The 19288-nt window shown below is 45.3% G+C and overlaps 1 protein-coding gene across 7 annotated transcripts in view; it reads right to left on the reverse strand.

Annotated features, from left to right (window-relative positions):
- fam135b (family with sequence similarity 135 member B) overlaps positions 1-19288 on the reverse strand; it is a 528209-nt gene that overhangs the window by 84017 nt on the left and 424904 nt on the right. For all 7 annotated transcript variants that reach the window (XM_070895461.1, XM_070895487.1, XM_070895479.1 and 4 more), the window contains one exon: positions 2465-2538. In XM_070895461.1, the coding sequence (XP_070751562.1) occupies positions 2465-2538 (74 nt within the window). The remainder of the gene's footprint in view (positions 1-2464; positions 2539-19288) is intronic.

Below are 19288 nucleotides of genomic sequence, written 5' to 3' on the forward strand. Positions count from 1 at the left end.
ATACCTGGAGTACTGTGTACAATTTTGCTCTCCTTATTTAAGGAAGGATATACTTGCATTGAAGGCAGTTCAGAGAAGGTTCACTAGGTTGATTCCTGAGATGAAGGGGTTATCTTATGAAGAAAGGTTGAATAGGTTGGGCCTATACTCATTGCAGTTTAGAAGAATGAGAGGTGATCTTATTGAAACATGTAAGATTCTGAGGAGGCTTGACAGGGTAAATGCAGAGAGAATATTTCCCCTCATGGGGGAATCTAGAAATAGGGGTCATAGTTTCAGAATAAGGGGGCGCCCATTTAAAATGGAGATGAGGAGGAATTTCTTCTCTCAGAGGGTCGTGAATCTTTGGAATTCTCTACCTCAGAGAGCTATGGAGGCTGGTTCATTGAATATATTTAAGGTGGAGATACGACAGATTTTTGAACTACAGGGGAGTCAAGGGTTATGGGGAGTGGGCAGGAAAGTGGAGTTGAGGCCAAGATCAGATCAGCCATGATCTTATTGAATGGCGGGCCAAATGGCCTACTCCTGCACCTATTTCCTATGTTCTAGTTGCATCAGTTATCAGCTCCTCTGGTACCTCATCCAAGTACCCACTACTGACTGAGTGTTCTGTCCTCACATTAACATCCATGCGCACAAAGTGTTTCCAGCAGGATGCACTAGATAATGATCAGGCACATGAACCCTGGCTGATCTCGTTTCTACAGGCCAAGTATAGCATCTCAGACAACACCCAGTGGGTATCAGTAATTTCAGCACAAACCATGAGATCGAAGAAAAGTTGTCAAAGAAAAATAAATCAAAAGATCCTTTCCTTCCAGGATTTGAAGATTAATATCAATATTTAAAAACAATTACTTTATAATGAAACAGAGATACGATGAGATACTATGCCAGTGCTCTTAGTGCCTGAAACACAATTGTTTCTAGGAATACCTAGATGGAGTTATTCATGATAACATAATTTTTTTTTTTTAGTTATCTCATTTAATTTAAAGCTGCATTATTTTCCCTTGTGCCAAGAAAAACAACATTTCCCATCTGACCAGTTTATGAAAGAGAACATTCTCTTCCATTTGTCAAAATGCAATGGAAATTATATCAATTTAAACATCATCTTTATTATAGGTTGACCAAAACCAGCGCTGCAATGGAGTTAAATCTCACTAATAGTAACAACACATAGTGGCTATGTTGCAATTTCTCTTCCTCCCCGCCAAGATTTCAAGGTGACCGAATTGATTTTTTTATAAATTAAGGTAATCGAAAAGTTGAACCAGGCAAACCTTTCATTACAGTAAAAGGGTCAAATACAAGTAACACGTTAAAAATTAAGAAGTGAGCAGGGAAGGAGCTCAGATGGCACCTGATTAACATAAAGGATAATTCTCTTATTCATCTACATGTTATTTTTCAGTGACATCATCTGTAGACATCAGGTTAGATTCCAAATACATGCTAATAACACCCAGCTCTGTCTTTCCAGCACCCGTCTCAATCCCTCCACTGTCTCTGCACTGTCACGCTGCTAATCTAACATGCAGTCCTAGATGAGCCGTAACATTTTCTAGCTAAATATTTGAAGACTGAAGCTCAGACAAAACTTTGCAATTTGTTTCCTAGTCTGCACCAAATCTCATCACCCTTCAAATTGGCTCTCTATCCCCCAACATCTGAATTTTAAAATTCTTATCCTAGTTTCTAAAGCCTTCCCTAGTTTTACCTCTTCCTATCTCTATGACTTCTAACCAGTCTTTTAACCCGTCTCAAAATCTCAATTTCTCTAACTCCAATCGTTTGTAGAATTCCCCCCACTCTCTTTGCAAGCCATACTTTCAATTGCTTACTCCCTGGAATGTCCTCTCTCTCTGGCTCTCCAACTCCCTCCCCTCTTTCAAGTCCTTACTAAAAGGAAATCTCTATCTTTTTCTCTTTTGCTCCAGGTTTGTTTTTCACTATGCCCCTGTTAAATGTCTTGTCATTACTTTATTGTATTTTGAAGGTTCCATATAATTCCAAATTGCTGTTGTAGATTTGTGGAATTATAGGAAAACAAACTGGAAAGTCGGGAAATGTGAGTATGAAGGAAAGTCAGGCAGCACCTTTTCCCTCCTTCTCTCTTTAAGTGTCTCCTTGGTCATGCATCATTCCTGCCCAAGGTTGATGACCAATCTCCCAGCCGCTGTCAATGCTCCTCCTAAGGTGGCTGCTGGGAATTGCACAATAGTGATCAGTGACGTTACTTCCTTTAGTCTTCTCTAGGATCTGACTGTGGAACTGCTCATGACAGTTTAGCTCATAGCGTGGATACATGTTATAAACACATGTCTTCACTTACACATTTCCTTGCACATAAACATGACTTAAATGCAAAGTATGGAATACCATTCATTTAACAAGTAGGGTTTGTGCAATGAAAAAGTATCTGACAAATGCAATGGCAATTAATGAGAAGACTCACATGTGTTCCTGGAATGTAAGTGCCATCTCTTTCTGGTGCTCCATGTAGAAGAAGGCCTCTGAGAATCTTCTTACCTGCATAGAGACAGACATGAGTTTCATTAATCCCCATTTTCTCTCCGGTTTCTTGCGTTTATATAGTGTCTTGTCGCATCTCTCAGGATGTCTCAAAGTACTGCTGCTCTGACCCAGCAATGATCCTTAACCCAAACCTCATAAAATGCACCAGCTACTGAATCAGATTGAAATTTCCATTTCACATTTCAGCCTCCTGACACAATGACCCAGATTTTGCTGTTACTTATGCACAAATGCTACAACAACTTCAGACTTGGGGCAGATGCGTACATCAACTCAAAAATCTAAAAGTTGCTATCCGAGATGCGACACTCCGCCAATAGCTAAATGAAAACAGCATCTTGCTATCTGCCTCACCATTGGAATGCATTGACCAGCGTTGAGTTGCTTTGTGCTAATTTCTACTTACGCGGCTCGGTGTCAAATTTATATCTTATTATACTCCTGTGAAGCACCTGCGAACGTTTCACTATGCTAATGGCACTATGTAAATACAAAGTGTTGTTGTATTTGTGAGGTAGATACGAGCTAAACTCTCCATAGAAAGTTAAGTCAAGTCATTTCAAGTCTAAGTACCTTTTTAATGATATGGTATAGAGCCATTTTTAAATGCATGCATATCAGGACAGCTACATTTTGCTGCATACCCTTTTCCACCCCCACACACACACAATACTGTCAAACTTAAAAAAAAAGACACAATCAAGCCAGTTTCCCTCATGAAATCATCGTATTTCTGACAATATGTGAATCTTCAATATGCTGTGTTTCAGAGTATCAGAACCCCAGTCCGTGTACCAATTCTTTGGCTGTATCACATAGGGAGTCATCCCCTTTGGAGTGAGAGTTGCAAAAGCAAGACCAGTCAGCATTTCTTAGCATCTGGAATAAGAGACGTATTGGCAGAGGTCTGGAAATAAGTTGCCTGACTTTTGGCTTGGTTGGGAGCTGGAGAGGTAATTAGTGGTAGCAAAAATCAAAGGACAGTGGTAGGGTTTCTCCATTCTGATTTTTAGAACAGTGCAAATGTGATTTTTAAAAAGAAACAATAAATAATAGTGAATTGTCTGTCCTCTTTGTATTTCTCCACTGATTTTGTTCGAATTATTTTTTGATTCTTTACCATTGTCCTCAGTTACTACATGTCAAGGTTGGATGGCTGCAACTTGTCAATGACAGCATTGTCAACAAATGGGAAGAACATTACCTAATTTTCCTTCTGAACAGCCTTCAACAAATTTGGGGCTAGACTTTCCACAAGGGGAAGTCGACGAAAAAAATGGGCCTTGTTCCAGCGATGTGGAATGTCTCAGCCTTGCTGATCGCTGGTACATCGCCCATTTTTTTGTTGCGATTTTCCACTTGGCTTTAGCCCAGCGATGTAAAATGGGTGATGTGGTTCTCCAGCGATGTCACGATTGCCCACCGAAAACGGAAGTAAAAAAAAAAGCTTCCGTAGCAACGGCATTCTACGCATGTGTTAATTTTTTGGGGGGCTGATTTTTTTTTTTAAACTGCGTTTTGGGAGGTCAGGGGTCATTACACATACTCAGAAGGTATAGGGTGGAGGAGAAAGAGAGAGAGAGAATCAATTGAAAAGGCACTGAGACACATGGCTGAAATGAATAAATCACAAATGGAGGCGTCAGAGGGAGATAGGAAAAGAGCAAAGCCCTTTAGTGATGAGGCTAATGAGGCCCTCGTCAGCGAGGTGATTGCATGCTGGGGGGCCTTAACTCGGGGTGCCCATGGCAAACCCCCATCGCGTGCATATCGAAAAATCTGGGTAGAGATTGCTGCCGTGGTGACCTCGGCATCTAATGAGGCAAGGGGCTCGGAACTGTGCCGCAAACGTTGGAATAGCCTGGTGGCTGCAGCAAGAGTAAGTAGCATTTTATTTTACTTATGAAAATTGTGAGTATAAAATTGAATCCCCTGGATGGAATTGTATTTAATGATTCATACAGGTATTGCATAAACTCCATTTTAAGATCCCATAAAGTCCATAGAGAGATGTATATGTGTCAAGCTGTAGCATGTAACATTTAACTGTTGTGACTCCATGATACTACCTAGTCCATTAGCTTATGCTAATGCGCTGCTCTTTTCTCGTTTGCAGAAGAAGATATTGAACAACAAGGCAAAGCAGAGGCGTACCGAGGGGGGGGTGGGGGGGTGGGGGGGCTCTGTTCTGTTGACTCCACTAACGGACCTAGAGCGTGCGATCGCGCTCGTAGGCTCCGAAACACGTTCTGTCGCCAAGTGCGGTCTGGCGGAGCCCAGCGATGTGCCTCGTGAGTAATGTGTCAAACAGTATTAAAGAGTAATGTACTGTGATAACCTGTAAATATATATAATGCAATACGGAATATACGATTTATTATGTCGTGTCATGCATGCAACCTTTGTGCATAAGAAGCAGTCGCTGCTGCTTTCTGGGGTAGTGAAATGCATTGATATGTAAAGTCGCTCGTTAATGTGTGCTTCCATGAGCTCTAAGCTCTTTAATAATCTCTAATGTGCTTTTAAGGTCACCCTGAAACCTTGGTCGAGGTGCAACCCACACCTTCACCGACACGAAACGTTGCAGAGGAGGAGCAGCACCAGATGCCTACTGAGCCTGAAGAGGAGGAGGAGGAGGAGGAGGAGGAGGACTACATTTTTGTGGGGCGGAGAGGGTGGGGGGGGGGGGGGGGGGAATGATCCTGCAGTCGTCTCAATTGAGACAGAAGAGGCACCAGCACCCAGCGGCGTGCAGCCGGCAATGCCAAGGCGCCCCATTTTGCACATACCGACCCCACGGAGGCCGGGCCAGCGAGGTCAGCAATCGCCTCCGGCTGACCACTTGGAGGGCTTGATGTCCCTGTGCGCGGAGACGGTCGCGATCTTCTCCAGGGGTTCACACAGTTCGCGCAAGACTTCTCACAGGTGTCTGCCGTGCTACCCGAGCTATCGGAGGTAGCACGGCAGACCCTGGAAGGGGTCCGCGAACAGACTGCCGCAACAAATGCCCTTCGGCATGCGTTGCCGGCTGGACACGGCACTGCACCCCGAGGTGTCGTGTTACGTCCTGGTGACACCCCGAGCACGTAAGCGAGTACGGAGGATACAGGTCCTCTGGACTCGGAAGACGAGCCACTACCCTCGTCTTCCACTCCAACACCACCACCACGGCCAGAAGTCTTGGCGTTGCCCACTGCAGGCCAGCGACGTCTTAGTCTGCGGGGACCAAAACGGGCAGGAGGGCCTTAGATGCGGTGGGGGGGAAAGGATCTGGAGGGAGACGTGGCCACAGGTTGGGGGGGGGCGGGGGGAGGGTGTTGAATAAAAATCGTTTTGTCAAAATTAAAACTTTTATTTGAATCTAACAATTGTTGTGCATTGTCTTACAATAACAAAAATATAACTTTAGCTCATTTAAGCATTAATGAAAATGTTGGACAATGGACAAGCAGGGCCAGTGCAGGCAAGGCTAAAATGAAATTCAACGTAACTCTAGGCAAATGCAACTTTTGTTTAACCATAACTGTAAATGTAAATGTAAATTTCACTGTCCCCCAATGCAAGTTCATGCAAAGCGTTAATTTATGAGCTGCTGACACAACAGCTTTGCAGCCGCGTAGCTCCCATGGGGTAATGGTCTTCCGGGGCTTCTGGGGGGAGGGGGCCGTGGGACCATGGCTACATCACTAGGCTGATTGTCCTCACCAGCCTCCTCCTCCTCCTCTTGATCCTCGCCGGCTGGCTGTTTCATCTCCCCTCCTTCTGGAGGTGGACCTACAACCCCATCTGGCATTAGTTGTCCTCTCCTTATAGCTAGGTTATGCAGCATGCAACACACCACAATAAACTCAGCGATCTGGTCAGGGTGGTACTGTATGCTGCCACCAGAATGGTCCAGTCATCTGAAGCGCTGCTTTAGGACTCCAATTGTCTTTTCAACGATGTTGCGTGTCGCTAATCTCTGTTTCAGTGATGGGATTATGCAGTTGGGTCATCAGCCAACTGGCAAGGCCATATCTCTTATCCTCCAGCATCCAACTGTGACCTTCTGGCTGATTGAGAAACAGGTCAGGGATAGCACTCTCACGCAGGATGTGAGCATCATGGATGCTGCCTGGAAATGTAGCGTTTACTGTCATGATTATTTGGTTGTGGTCGACAAGAAGCTGCACATTCAGGGAGTGGAATCCCTTTGTTACAAACACCTCCATGTTCTTTAAAGGGGCTTTCAGGGCAATGTGTGTGCAGTCTATTGCTCCCTGCAGCTTGGGGAAGTCTGCTATTCTCGAAAAACCCAAAGCCCTCCTGGTTTGTGCTTCCCTGGTCATTTAAGGCTAGGGCTGCAATAACCTTCACCTCAACGGACGGTACGGCTCTGATGGTGCTGGAAGGCTGCAGATCACCCTTGACGAGCTGGCAAATCTCATTGATGATCGCCTTCTGGAAGCGCAGCCTCCTAAGACATGCGTTTTTAGACAAGTTGAGGTAAGATTGCTTTTCCAAGTACCTTCATTGCTTACCTCCTCTGTCTCTGTCTACACTTTACTCTGCCACCTCTTCGATTGATCCTTTCAGAAACTAGCGTGTGAGCAGTTACGAGTCATGGCACAGAAAGCATAGGCCCCATCACTATCAAGAATTACGTTCACTTAATTAAACTACTCTCTCTCTCTACTACTACTCTCTACACCAACCCCAGTCTAACACTGTATACCAGTCAGTCTAATGGGCCCCAACAATATCAATAATTGATTTCACTCACTATAAATGCACTTTTCACAAAACAAATGCCTATCCACTAAGCTATCAATAAATTTATATATAATTTAATATTCTGAGTTGATCTATCTGTAAATAACTCTATAAATAACTCACATCTAGCTCGTTTTTTTCAGTTGCCTCCACCCTTCCTCCGATCTTAAAAATGGCGTCCGTATTGCCCATTTCCTTCTGTAAAGCCCGGGAAAAGCAACTATTGCTTAGTGATGGTTTCAGACCTTCCATCAGCCCGGCGAAATGCCGCGATGTGCAGAAAGTTGGGATGGGCCTTGTGTCGGCGATCAGCTCGGCAATCAGTTCGGCGAAGTGAGCCGAAACTTGGGGGCTTATTTTTCCAGCAATATTTTGGGCCTAGTTTCCACTTTTTACTCAAAATGGGCGATAGAGGTCCGTTTTGGGTGATAGATGGGCGATGTGAAGTGGAAAGTCTAGCCCTTAGACTTTAGGCGAGGCTCCTGTTAAAAGCAGCAAAATCGCGGCTCGATGATGCCAATGATGCCGCAACTTATTTTTAACCTCATTACAGGGGGCGTCCTGTGTTCTCTGCTGCCCAGCAGCAGAAACATGGTGGGAGAAGTCGATAGGCCAGGAGAAAACGTTGCCTATATTTAAGCTCCTTGTGAGCCAAGAGGAGTAGGAGTACTCATCCCAGGAATCGAAGAAATGTTCGGCCCCCCCCAGTGCCAATCTTTCATGTTTGACCCTGCCCCCAACCCAACCTGCCACTGCAACCCCGATCTTTCACATTTTCCACTTCCTCCCCACAATAGAGCCATATACGGCTTGGGTGGACTCAAAGGGCCGAATGGCCTCCTTCCGTGCTGTACTATTCTATGATATCCAAGTTTGTCGATGATACAAAGATTGGTGGCACAGTAAATAGTGTAGATGAGAGTTTAAAATTACAAAGAGACATTGACAGATTAAGTGAGTAGGCAAAACTGTGGCAGATGGATTTCAATGCAGGTAAGTGTTAGGTCATCCATTTTGGACCAAAAAAGGATAAATCTGAGTAATTTTTAAATGCTGAAAAGCTAGGAACAGTGGAGGTCAAAAGAGCTTAAAGGGTTCATGTACACAGATCACTAAAATGTTGTCGTCAGGTACCAAAAAAAAATCAAAAAAGCTAATGGAATGTTAGTCTTTCTAACAAGAGGGCTAGAATATAAATGGCAGGACATTTTGCTACAGCTATACAAAGCCCTGGTAGGCCACGTCTGGAGTACTGAGTACAGTTCTGGGCAGCAGAGCTTAGAAACAATATATTGGCCACGGCAGGAGTGCAGCGCAGATTCACAAGAATGTTACCAAGGTTCCAAAGGCTAAATGATGATTATATAAACGAATGTTGGAGGCAGCTGGTGCAGTGTCGGGACAGATTAGGGAGGAAATATCAGAGATAGCTGCTGCAATAAGTGAACACACCCAGGCTGTCATTGCCCAACAGCAATTGGCAGCATCAACTACTGACACTCACTTTCCAATCCCCAGTCCAAAGTCAGGTAGTGTGCCGGGGGTTCATCCACAGGCTAAAGAAGAGTCAGACGATGAACCCGGGTCTTCCACAATGCTGTCTGCTAGGTCTGTCCCTGTCCAACCCCACCCCACCAAGAACAAATGTGCCTTCGCGCAGAAAGTAGAAAAAACCTTGGGGTCATGGTGAGGAAGTAGAAATCTGAGACAACGGGCATGGGTAGGGGTAGAGGCAATAATAGGGGCAAGAGGGATGCACAGCGCGAAGGTCTTTGAATAAAGGGGAGGAGAGATTAAAGATTAAAGCAGTTAAAGTTTGTTGCTGCTACTTGTTGTTTTCTTAATTGAAAAGTTTAATACAAACTTTTTTATGAAAGTTAAGTAAAGCTGTACAAATGTTTAATAAACCGAATTATTTTTTTAAATTTAAGCAGAATCCTGCTCATTATTTTTTGAATTAAACTAACATAAACCAACACAACATTATTTTTTGAATCAACACTGTCGGGCCGTTTAGCCTTCAGGCAGCAAAGCGATCACGGATTAGTTGCTGACGCAAGTCTCTAGCGAGAGCTACAGATGCACGAGGCTGCCTCCTCCGCCATCGTCCTGCGGGTCGAGGTGTTGGCATAGGTTTGTCGTCCTCCTGCACCTCCTCGTCCTCCTCTTTCTCCAGCCCCCCAGACCCCCCCACCCACCTTCAAGAAGATCTTCAATGTCCAGGACCTGGCCCCTCAAGGTGGCCAAGTTGTGCAGAACACAACAGTGAACTGACGACATAGTGAGGGGCATATTGCAGGTAGCCTCCAGAGTGGTTCAGACATCGGAAACGCTGTTTCAGGATGCTAATTGTTCGCTCTATGATGCTCCGTGTCATTATGTGCGAAATGTTGCACAGACACTCTGGCTCAGTGCAGGGATTGCGTAGGGGGGGGTCATAAGCCAGGTGGCGAGCCTGTACCCTTTGTCCCCGAGCAACCAGCTCTGCCCTTCTGGCAGCTCCTGAAACATGGTTGATATAACGCTCTCGCGTAGGATGAAAGCATCATGGATGCTACCTGGGTATTTGGCATCCGCTGCACATTTAGGGAATGGAACCCTTTCTTGTTCCGATCAACTTCAGAGCCATCCAAAGGTGCTCTCAAGGTGATGTGGGTACAGTCGATCGCACCCTGTACCTTTGGGAAGCCAGCAATTCTGGAGAACCACACAGCCCTGTCTCGCATTGCCTGCGTGGTCATAGGGAAGTTGATGAACTAGTCCCTTTTGGAATATAGTGCAACAGTCATCTGTCGAATGCAGCAATGTGTGGCGTGCTGTGAGATGCAGCACATGTCCCCAGTTGCTGCTTGAAATGAGTCAGAAGCATAGAAGGCAAGTGCTTCAGTGACCTTCACTTCCACAGGTAGGGCAGTCCTCCTGCCACTTCTTGGCTGTATGGCTGACCTGGCTAGCTGGCAGATCTCAGGGATGTCGTCCTTTCTAAATCGCAGCCTGCGAATGCAGTCTGACTCGCTCAGGTGTAGGTATGAGCTCCTGTCCCTGTAGATTCGATCAGGGTATGGCCTCCTCCCGATTAATGCCCGAGTGATCTGGTTTGTGTGACGGCGGCGTCGTTGTGGCCGTCGCTTCCACATGCCATGCATGTAAATAACCTTACTATATGAGACATAGTAAGATTTCCACCAATAATTATAACTCTTAACTTTGTTATTCTTGTTATTGCGAGACTTACTGAAGCACAGCATACACACCTTTGCTGGTTGACGCCCTAGCAGAATGCACCACACCCTGATGCGCAACACTAAGCTCTGTCGCTATGGAGACGCGATGCAGAGATTTACGGCACTTTAATTATAGCTTGTGCCAAAATGCCGATGTTTGCTGCTGTATTTTGCCTTCTCTGATGCACAGTTCGGAGTGCATACCGGCAAGATCACTCCCTCGGCTGGACAGAAATACAGGAGCTCGATGCTTAGATTCCACCCATTCTCCGCCCCCTGGGCTTCTTCCTTACAAGCTGAGCCTGGGGTGAGGGCGGGGGGGGGAGGGCGGGTTGGGAATCCAAGCTCTGAGCTCCTGTGCATGTGTCCGGCCGAGGGAGCGATCCCATGCCTGGAGCCCCGTGAGCAGAGATTCTGTGGTGTGTTGGGGTGGAATCGTAAATTGCCCATTCGTAAAAACATTCTGTGGGAATAATGAACTTTACGAGTTATTTTCCAAGTTCCCTCTGCAAAAATCATCATGAATTTGTGTTTTAAATTGTCTTCTTCCCTCGCTCCAAAAACTCAGAAATATACTCAGTGCCGATTTCCTTAAGTTAGTGTAGGGTTTTCCTGATCAGTACTTAAGGCCACTGTGCACCGCCCTGAAAAAAATCAGTGTTGGCGAAAATCGGTTAAAGGGCCAAAAACGGCGCGGAAATCAGTTTTCAATCAGACCCGCGCCAAAATATCTTGCGCACAAAAAACCGGTGCTGACAGTCGCTGCCGGCGTACAAACTTTGAGGAAAGTTGCAACATCATGATTGCTCAAAAAAAAATCAGCGGACGCCAAAAAAAGGGCGCCCAATGGTGGTGAAAATAGAGCCCATAGTCTCTGGAATACAGACGGTTAAAGTGTGAACGACTGAGATTTTGTAGGAATTAATAGGATCGCTAGAGAGAAACATATTCTGTTGGTGGGGGATTCTAGGACAAGGGAACATGCATAGAATCATAGAAGTTTACAGCACGGAAGGAGGCTACTTCGGCCCATCGTGTCCGCGCAGGCCGACAAAAAGATATCCAGCCTAATAGAAACATAGAAAATAGATGCAGGAGTAGGCCATTCGGCCCTTCGAGCTTGCACCACCATTCAATAAGATCATGGCTGATCATTCACCTCAGTACCCCTTTCCTGCTTTCTCTCCATACCCCTTGATCCTTTTAGCCATAAGGGCCATATCTAACTCCATCTTGAATATATCTAACGAACTGGCATCAACTCTGCGGTAGAGTTCACAACTCTCCGAGTGAAGAAGTTTCTCCTCATCTCGGTCCTAAATGGCTTACCCCTTATCCTAAGACTGTGACCCCTGGTTCTGGACTTCCCCAACATCAGGAACATTCTTCCTCCATCGAACCTGTTCAGTCCCGTCAGAATTTGATATGTTTCTATGAGATTCCCCTCTCATTCTCCTAAACTCCAGTGAATACAGGCCCAGACGATCCAGTCTCTCCTCAATTGTCAGTCCTGTCATCCCGGGAATCAGTCTGGTGAACCTTTGCTGCACTCCCTCAATAGCAAAAATGTCTTTGCTCAGATTATGAAATGCATTTGCCCACTCATCTAACCTGTCCAAGTCACCCTGCAGCCTCTTAGCATCCTCCTCACAGCTCACACCGTCATCCAGCTTAGTGTCATTTGCAAACTTGGAGATATTACACTCAATTCCTTCATCTAAATCAATAATGTATTTTGTAAATAGCTGGGGTCCTAGCACTGAGGCCTGCGGGACCCCACTAGTCACTGCCTGCCATTCTGAAAAGGACCCGTTTATCCTGACTCTCTGCTTCCTGTCTGCCAACCAGTTCTCTATCCACGTCAATACATTACCTCCAATACCATGTGCTTTAATTTTTCACAACAATCTCTTGTGTGGGACCTTGTCAAAAGCTTTTTGAAAGTCCAAATACACCACATCCACTGGTTCTCCCTTGTCCACTCTACTAGTTACATCCTCAAAAAATTCCAGAAGGTTTGTCACCATGATTTTCCTTTCATAAATCCATGTTGACTTGGACTGATCCTATCACTGCTTTCCAAATGCGCTGCTATTTCATCTTTAATAACTGATTCCAACAATTTCCCCACTATCGCTGTCAGGCTAACCGGTCTATAATTTCCCGTTTTCTCTCGCCTTCCTTTTTTAAAAAATGGTGTTACATTAGCTACCCTCCAGTTCATAGGAACTGATCCAGAATCAGTAGACTGTTGGAAAATGATCACCAATGCATCCATTATTTCTAGGGCTACTTCCTTAAGTACTCTGGGATGCAGACCATCAGGCCCCGGGGACTTATCGGCCTTCAATCCCATCAATTTCCCGAACACAATTTCCTGACTAATAAGGATTTCCTTCAGTTCTTCCTTCTCACTAGATCCTCTATCCCCTACTATTTCCGGAAGGTTATTCGTGTCATCTTTCGCGAAGACAGAACCAAACTATTTGTTCAATTGGTCTGACATTTCTCTGTTCCCCATTATAAACTCACCTGATTCTGACTGCAAGGGACCTACGTTTGTCTTCACTAATCTCTTTCTCTTCACATATCTATAGAAGCTTTTGCAGTCGTTTTTATGGCCCCAGCAAGCTTCCTTTCATACTATATTTTCCCTCTCCTAATTAAACACTTTGTCCTCCTCTGCTGGATTCTAAATTTCTCCCAGTCCTCAGGTTTGCTGCTTTTTCTGGCCAATTTATATGCCTCTTCCTTGGATTTAACACTATCCCTAATTTCCCTTGTTAGCCACGGTTGAGCCACCTTCCCCGTTTTATTTTTACTCCAGACAGGGATGTACAATTGTTGAAGTTCATCCATGTGATATTTAAATGTCTGCCACTGCCATTGCTTATCCACCGTCAACCCTTTAAGTATTATTTGCCAGTCTATTCTAGCCAATTCATGCCTCATACCATCGAAGTTACCTTTCCTTAAGTTCAGGACCCTAGTTTCTGAATTAACTGTATCACTCTCCATCTTAATAAAGAATTCTACCATATTATGGTCACTCTTCCCCAAGGGGCCTTGCACAACAAGATTGCTAATTAGTCCTTTCTCATTATACATCACCCAGTCTAGGATGGTTTTCTAGCCCTCTAGTTGGTTCCTCAACATATTCGTCTAGAAAACCATCCCTAATATACTCCAGGAAATCCTCCTCCACCGCATTGCTACCAGTTTGGTTAGCCCAATCTATATGTAGATTAAAGTCGCCCATGATAATTGCTGTACCCTTATTGCACGTATCCCTAATTTCTTGTTTGATGCTGTCCCCAACCTTACTACTACTGTTTGGTGATCTGTACACAACTCCCACTAGCGTTTTCTGCCCTTTGATATTCCGCAGCTGTACCCATACAGATTCCACATCATCCAAGCTAATGTCCTTCCTTACTATTGCATTAATTTCCTCTTTAACCAGCAATGCTACCCCACCTCCTTTTCATTTCTGTCTATCCTTCCTGAATGTTGATTACCCCTGGAGGCTGAGTTCTCAGCCTTGGTCACCCTGGAGCCATGTCTCCGTAATCCCAATTATATCATATTCGTTAATAGCTGCCTGCGCAATTAATTCGTCCACCTTATTATGAATACTCCTCGCATTGAGGCACAGAGCCTTCAGGCTTGTCTTTTTAACACACTTTGTCCCTTTAGAATTTTGCTGTAATGAGGCCCTTTTTGATTTTTGCCTTGGGTTTCTCTGCCCTCCACTTTGACTTTTCTTTTTTCTATCTTTTGCTTCTGCCCCCATTCTACTTCCCTCTGTCTCCCTGCATAGGTTCCCATCCCCCTGCCATATTAGTTTAACCCCTCCCCAACAGCACTTGCAAACACTCCCCCTAGGACATTGGTTCCGGTCCTGCCCAGGTGCAGACCATCCAGTTTGCACTGGTCCCACCTCCCCCAGAACCGGTTCCAATGTCCCAGGAATTTGAATCCCTCCCTCATGCACCACTCCTCAAGCCACGCATTCATCTTAGCTATCCCGCCATTTCTACTCTGACTAGCACGTGGTACTGGTAGCAATCCTGAGATTACTACCTTTGAGGTCCTGCTTTTTAATTTAACTCCTAGCTCCCTAAATTCAGCTTGTAGGACCTCATCCTGTTTTTTTACCAATATTGTTGGTACCTATATGCACCACAACAACTGGCTGTTTACTCTCCCCCTCCAAAATGTCCTGCAGCCGCTCCGAGACATCCTTGACCCTTGCACCAGGGAGGCAACATACCATCCTGGAGACTTGGTTCCCCTTACAATAGAATCCTCTACCACTATAGCTCTCCCACTCTTTTCCCTGCCCTCCTGTGCAGCAGAGCCACCCATGGTGCTATGAACTTGGCTGCTGCTGCCCTCCCCTGTTGAGTCATCCCCCCAACAGTACCCAAAATGGTGTATCTGTTTTGCAGGAGGCTGACCACAGGGGACCCCTGCACTACCTTCCTTCTACTGCTCTTTCAGCTAGTCACCGATTCCCTCTGTGCCTTTGTAACCTTTGCCTGCTTTGAGCGGTGTGACCAACTCACTAAACGTGCTATTCACGATCTCCTCAACATTGCGGATGCTCGAGAGTGAATCCATGCGCAGCTCCAGTGCCGCAATGTGATCTGTCAGGTGCTGCAGCAGGATACACTTCCTGCACTTCCCCTACTTTCCAGCTCTTGGTCCGTAGCCATTTAGGTAACGTCACTTAGAAACATAGAAACATAGAAAATAGGAGTAGGCCATTCGGCCCTTCTAGCCTGCACCGCCATTCAATGAGTTCATGGCTGAACATTCAACTTCAGTACCCCACGAGGACTTTAAGTGCACATCCAAGTATTTGTTATTCAGGAGAGAAGTTAGGAAACACTTCTTCAATCAAAGATAGAACTGTGGAAGTCTCTACCACAAAAAGCAGTTGATGCTAGCTCAATTAATAATTTTACATCTGAGATCGATAGATTTTTGATAACCAAAGGTATTAAGTGATCTGGAGCCAAGGCAAGTGGATAGAGTTAAGATACAGATCAGGCAAGATCTCACTGACTGGGGAACAGGCTCGAGGGGCAGAATGGCCTACTCCTGTTCCTTTGTTCCTAAGCCCTCTAAGAATTTTATACATTTCAATTTCATATGTTGCTCCTGATAGCGGCCCCGATCTTTTAAGCTCCCTTCACATCCTCCCCCCCCCCGCCAATCGTGGTCCATGGTCTACTGACTGCCGGGGTTCGTTCCCACGGGTCCCTGGCCGTGGCCTCCTGCTGCTAATTTCCGCTCCTACCCACTGGCCAGGTAGTCAATCTGGCCAGTTGTAGGGCAGGTGTCTGCAATGATTTATTTAAATGAGTCTCTGCTGTGACGATCGGCAGCCTTGCCGGGCGCTTTACCTGCTACCAGATTCCCCCGCAACCTTTCCCCTCCCCCGTTAATACTGGGGCCTAGATGTCTCTCCTTGACCCAGTGGTAGTGCCGTCACCCCCGAGACAGAAGAACCTATTCTTCTTCCCCTTAGCTTTCTTGTCCTGATTTGCACTTGCTCATCCTATAAAAAGGAGTCTCTCCAGCCTAATTGTGCCAGTTATGATGAAGTGGCCCACTTGAAATGTTGATTTTCTTTAAACTCTTCCAGGTGCTGAGCCATTTGCTACATATTTCCAGCTTTTAATCGCAAATTTGCTTAATACGCTCCTATCAATATATTTCTCCTGACCAAAGATACCACAGTAACGGCTTGACTGGGAATATGCAGAAAGGTGCTGGAAATACTGAAGGTGGTGAATTTGAATGACAGTCGCAGCTGGGATGTAGCCTCACAGCAATCTGGGGACTACTGGCAGAGCTATTTAATTAACCTTATTATTCACTGATTTTATATTATGCATGGAAGTTGTTGAAATATGAAATGTGGCCTTAGGCAAAATTAGTTATCAGTTGTGTTGAGTATTATTAATATAGAGCACACCAGCACTTCGCTAATTTAAAAAAATTAATTGAAGTCAGATTTGCTCATTTTCTATTCCTAATGAAGAAACTGCAGGATTTGATTGGAACAGCGTAGGATGGAGTAGCTACTGTTTGGAGAGCAGGACTCCTGGTCAGTCATGCAAGTGATTAGCTGGATCAGTAGATATTAGCACTTACAAAAGAAATACCCTCCTTTCCCACAGGTGCCGTGTAGAGTACAATTCAACAGGTAGTGGCTCCCCCAGTACTTCATCCAAGTATCCATTTTTGAGATGCTACTTTGGACACGAGCGCTGACAGGGTATTAAACGATGCAGTGACAGTATAGCCAAGCTTCGTACTGCCCTCGCCTGGAAGATGCTCCAGTTAGATAGTAATCGCAACATGGAACTATGAATGCCTCACTCTAGATGAACAAACTCAGCACAAAGCAGGATTGAACCTGGGACCTTTCTGTCCTGTCTCAGTTACAGGTAGAACTGTGTCTTGGGGCCATTTGGGGGAGAGGGTGGTTGCCATTGGAAAGAGGGAAGGAGCCCTGCTAACTAGTATGACATTTCACACCCCTGGCAAGTGATATAATGATATTCCCAAAACAAAATTGGATTTTTGCGATGTGAGTGACATCCTCACACCACTTTGCTGATAAATCCAGTTGAAAGCTCTGCTAATATCAGCCAATATTAACAATTTCCCTTTAACAAAAGCAAAGTTGCTTTGGATGGAATATGTTAGCACAGTTACTACAAGATGTTTGGTTAAAGGATTATATTGCAAAAGCGATAATGACTGGATTCAAGAGGGTCAATCAACAAGAAAGCCCAAGTGTTCTCAGATCACCTTGGCCCTTCCAATTGAATTAACAACAGTCTGGCAGTGGCCTCTACAAGATGATTTGAGTATATTCAAGACAGAGATTGATCAAACTTTGGATATTAAGAGAATTAAGGGATATGGGGATAATGCAGGAAAGTGGAGTTGAGGTAGAAGATCAGCCATGATCTTATTGAATGCCTCGAGGGGTCGAAAGGCCTACTCCTGCCCTTATTTCTTATGTTCTTATGATAGCCCACATAACATCTAGGCTTTCAGTCTTGTGCAAAGTGCATTGATCACCCAATTTTGCAAGGGTTTTATCTGGTGATAATCATTTTCCATATAATGTCCATGTTTCCATTTTCCATGCAGATGAGACACTATATTAGGATCTAGTTACCAGAATTACTGCTACATTTTATAGGTTTTCGACAAAGAGCATAAATTGTTCTTGCCACTACACTAACGGTACACTTTCCAATTCTTTACTTCCTCATTTTATGGTGATTTTTCCCTTCACCTTTTGGTCCCTTGAAGACTGTGACTGCTCGCTGGGGTACACTCCAGTCACTCTCTGACAATTTATCCAAGTGCACATGTGTAACCACTGGCAGAGTGCGTTGGCAAACTATTCAACTGTGGTGAACATCACAGGAGAGTCCAGTCCTATCCTCAACGGATGTACACACATACAACCTCCCAGGAGAGATATTGGCTAGCATTTGGCTCCTAATTTCCCTGAACACAGAGCCAAATTATAGCCAAGAGCAGCTAACTTACTATTGACTAGGGGCTAGAACCTCCACTTTCGCCCAAAAAGAGGCGATATTTCCGGCATGGGCGGTAAAAAAAGGTTTTCAGATTGCCGGCTTCTTGCCCATTCTAACCACCCCTAGTCTCCACTTTTGAAAATGGGCGTTACCACAAGCGATATAAAATGGGCGGTAGCGTTACATTTTTTTGACCTTCTGCCGTAAAGTGTGGCCGCCCTTAGCAACGGCATGGCAACGCTCGATTCCCGCGATTTTGGAGGTCAAGGGTCACCATGACATACGCAGAAGAGGAAACAGAGAGAGAGGGAGCTCAGAGGGACTGAAGGCGTGGCTGGGTGTGGTGTGGCTGCTTTGGGAGGAAGGAGGGAGAGTTTAGAGCTTCACAGCAAGTAGGCAAAGTAAAGATAGGTGTTACCAGCCACATATTTGACCGAATGGAGAGAGAGGAGGAGGCATCACAGCACGCTATGGAGACTGACGCTGGAGAGAGCAGTGAGCTGGGAGAGGAGCACATTGGAGGGTGCAAAAGAGCCAGGAGGTTCTCGGATGAGGCAAATGCCTCCCTCCAGCAGGCGGTCGAGTTTTGCTGGGGTAATTCGACACAGGGAGGGCGTGGGAAGCTCACCCCAAAGGCCTACCAGAAGATAGAGCCAAGACAGCAGAGGTGGACTCGTCGGCGACCAACTTGGTGCATGAGGGCAACCAATGCTGCAAACGACGGATCGACCTTGTGGGATCCGCAAGAGTAAGTGTAACATTGATTTACATGTATTTATGTATTTATATAATTTGATTTGTAACAGTCATGAGTGACTATCAGCAGATGTGAGGTCTTGCACTTTTACCGGGAATGTTTTACTCAAAGCCTGCGATCATGGTGTACGTCTTTAGGTAAAGAATGATAATTATCATAATCATCGTGATTACATCTGTCAATTATGTGTTGTCTCAGTCTCTGTGACAGTATCTAGCAATGATATCACGCAATGATCTCATGCCATGTCGTCCTGTCACCTTTTACAAAAGAAGCTATCGACGATGAGGTCCATGCAGAGGTGAACAGCTGGGGACCACCAGTCCCCAGCGACATCACTGATATGGAGGAGCGTGTGCTCGCACTCATGGAGAAGCACCCCTGGACAGCCACAGACCCTGAAGTGATGCCACATGAGTAAAGCTTACACCACTGAG

This window comes from Pristiophorus japonicus, chromosome 1 (genome assembly GCF_044704955.1).
Source record: "Pristiophorus japonicus isolate sPriJap1 chromosome 1, sPriJap1.hap1, whole genome shotgun sequence".
Classification (NCBI taxonomy): Eukaryota; Metazoa; Chordata; class Chondrichthyes; family Pristiophoridae; genus Pristiophorus; species Pristiophorus japonicus.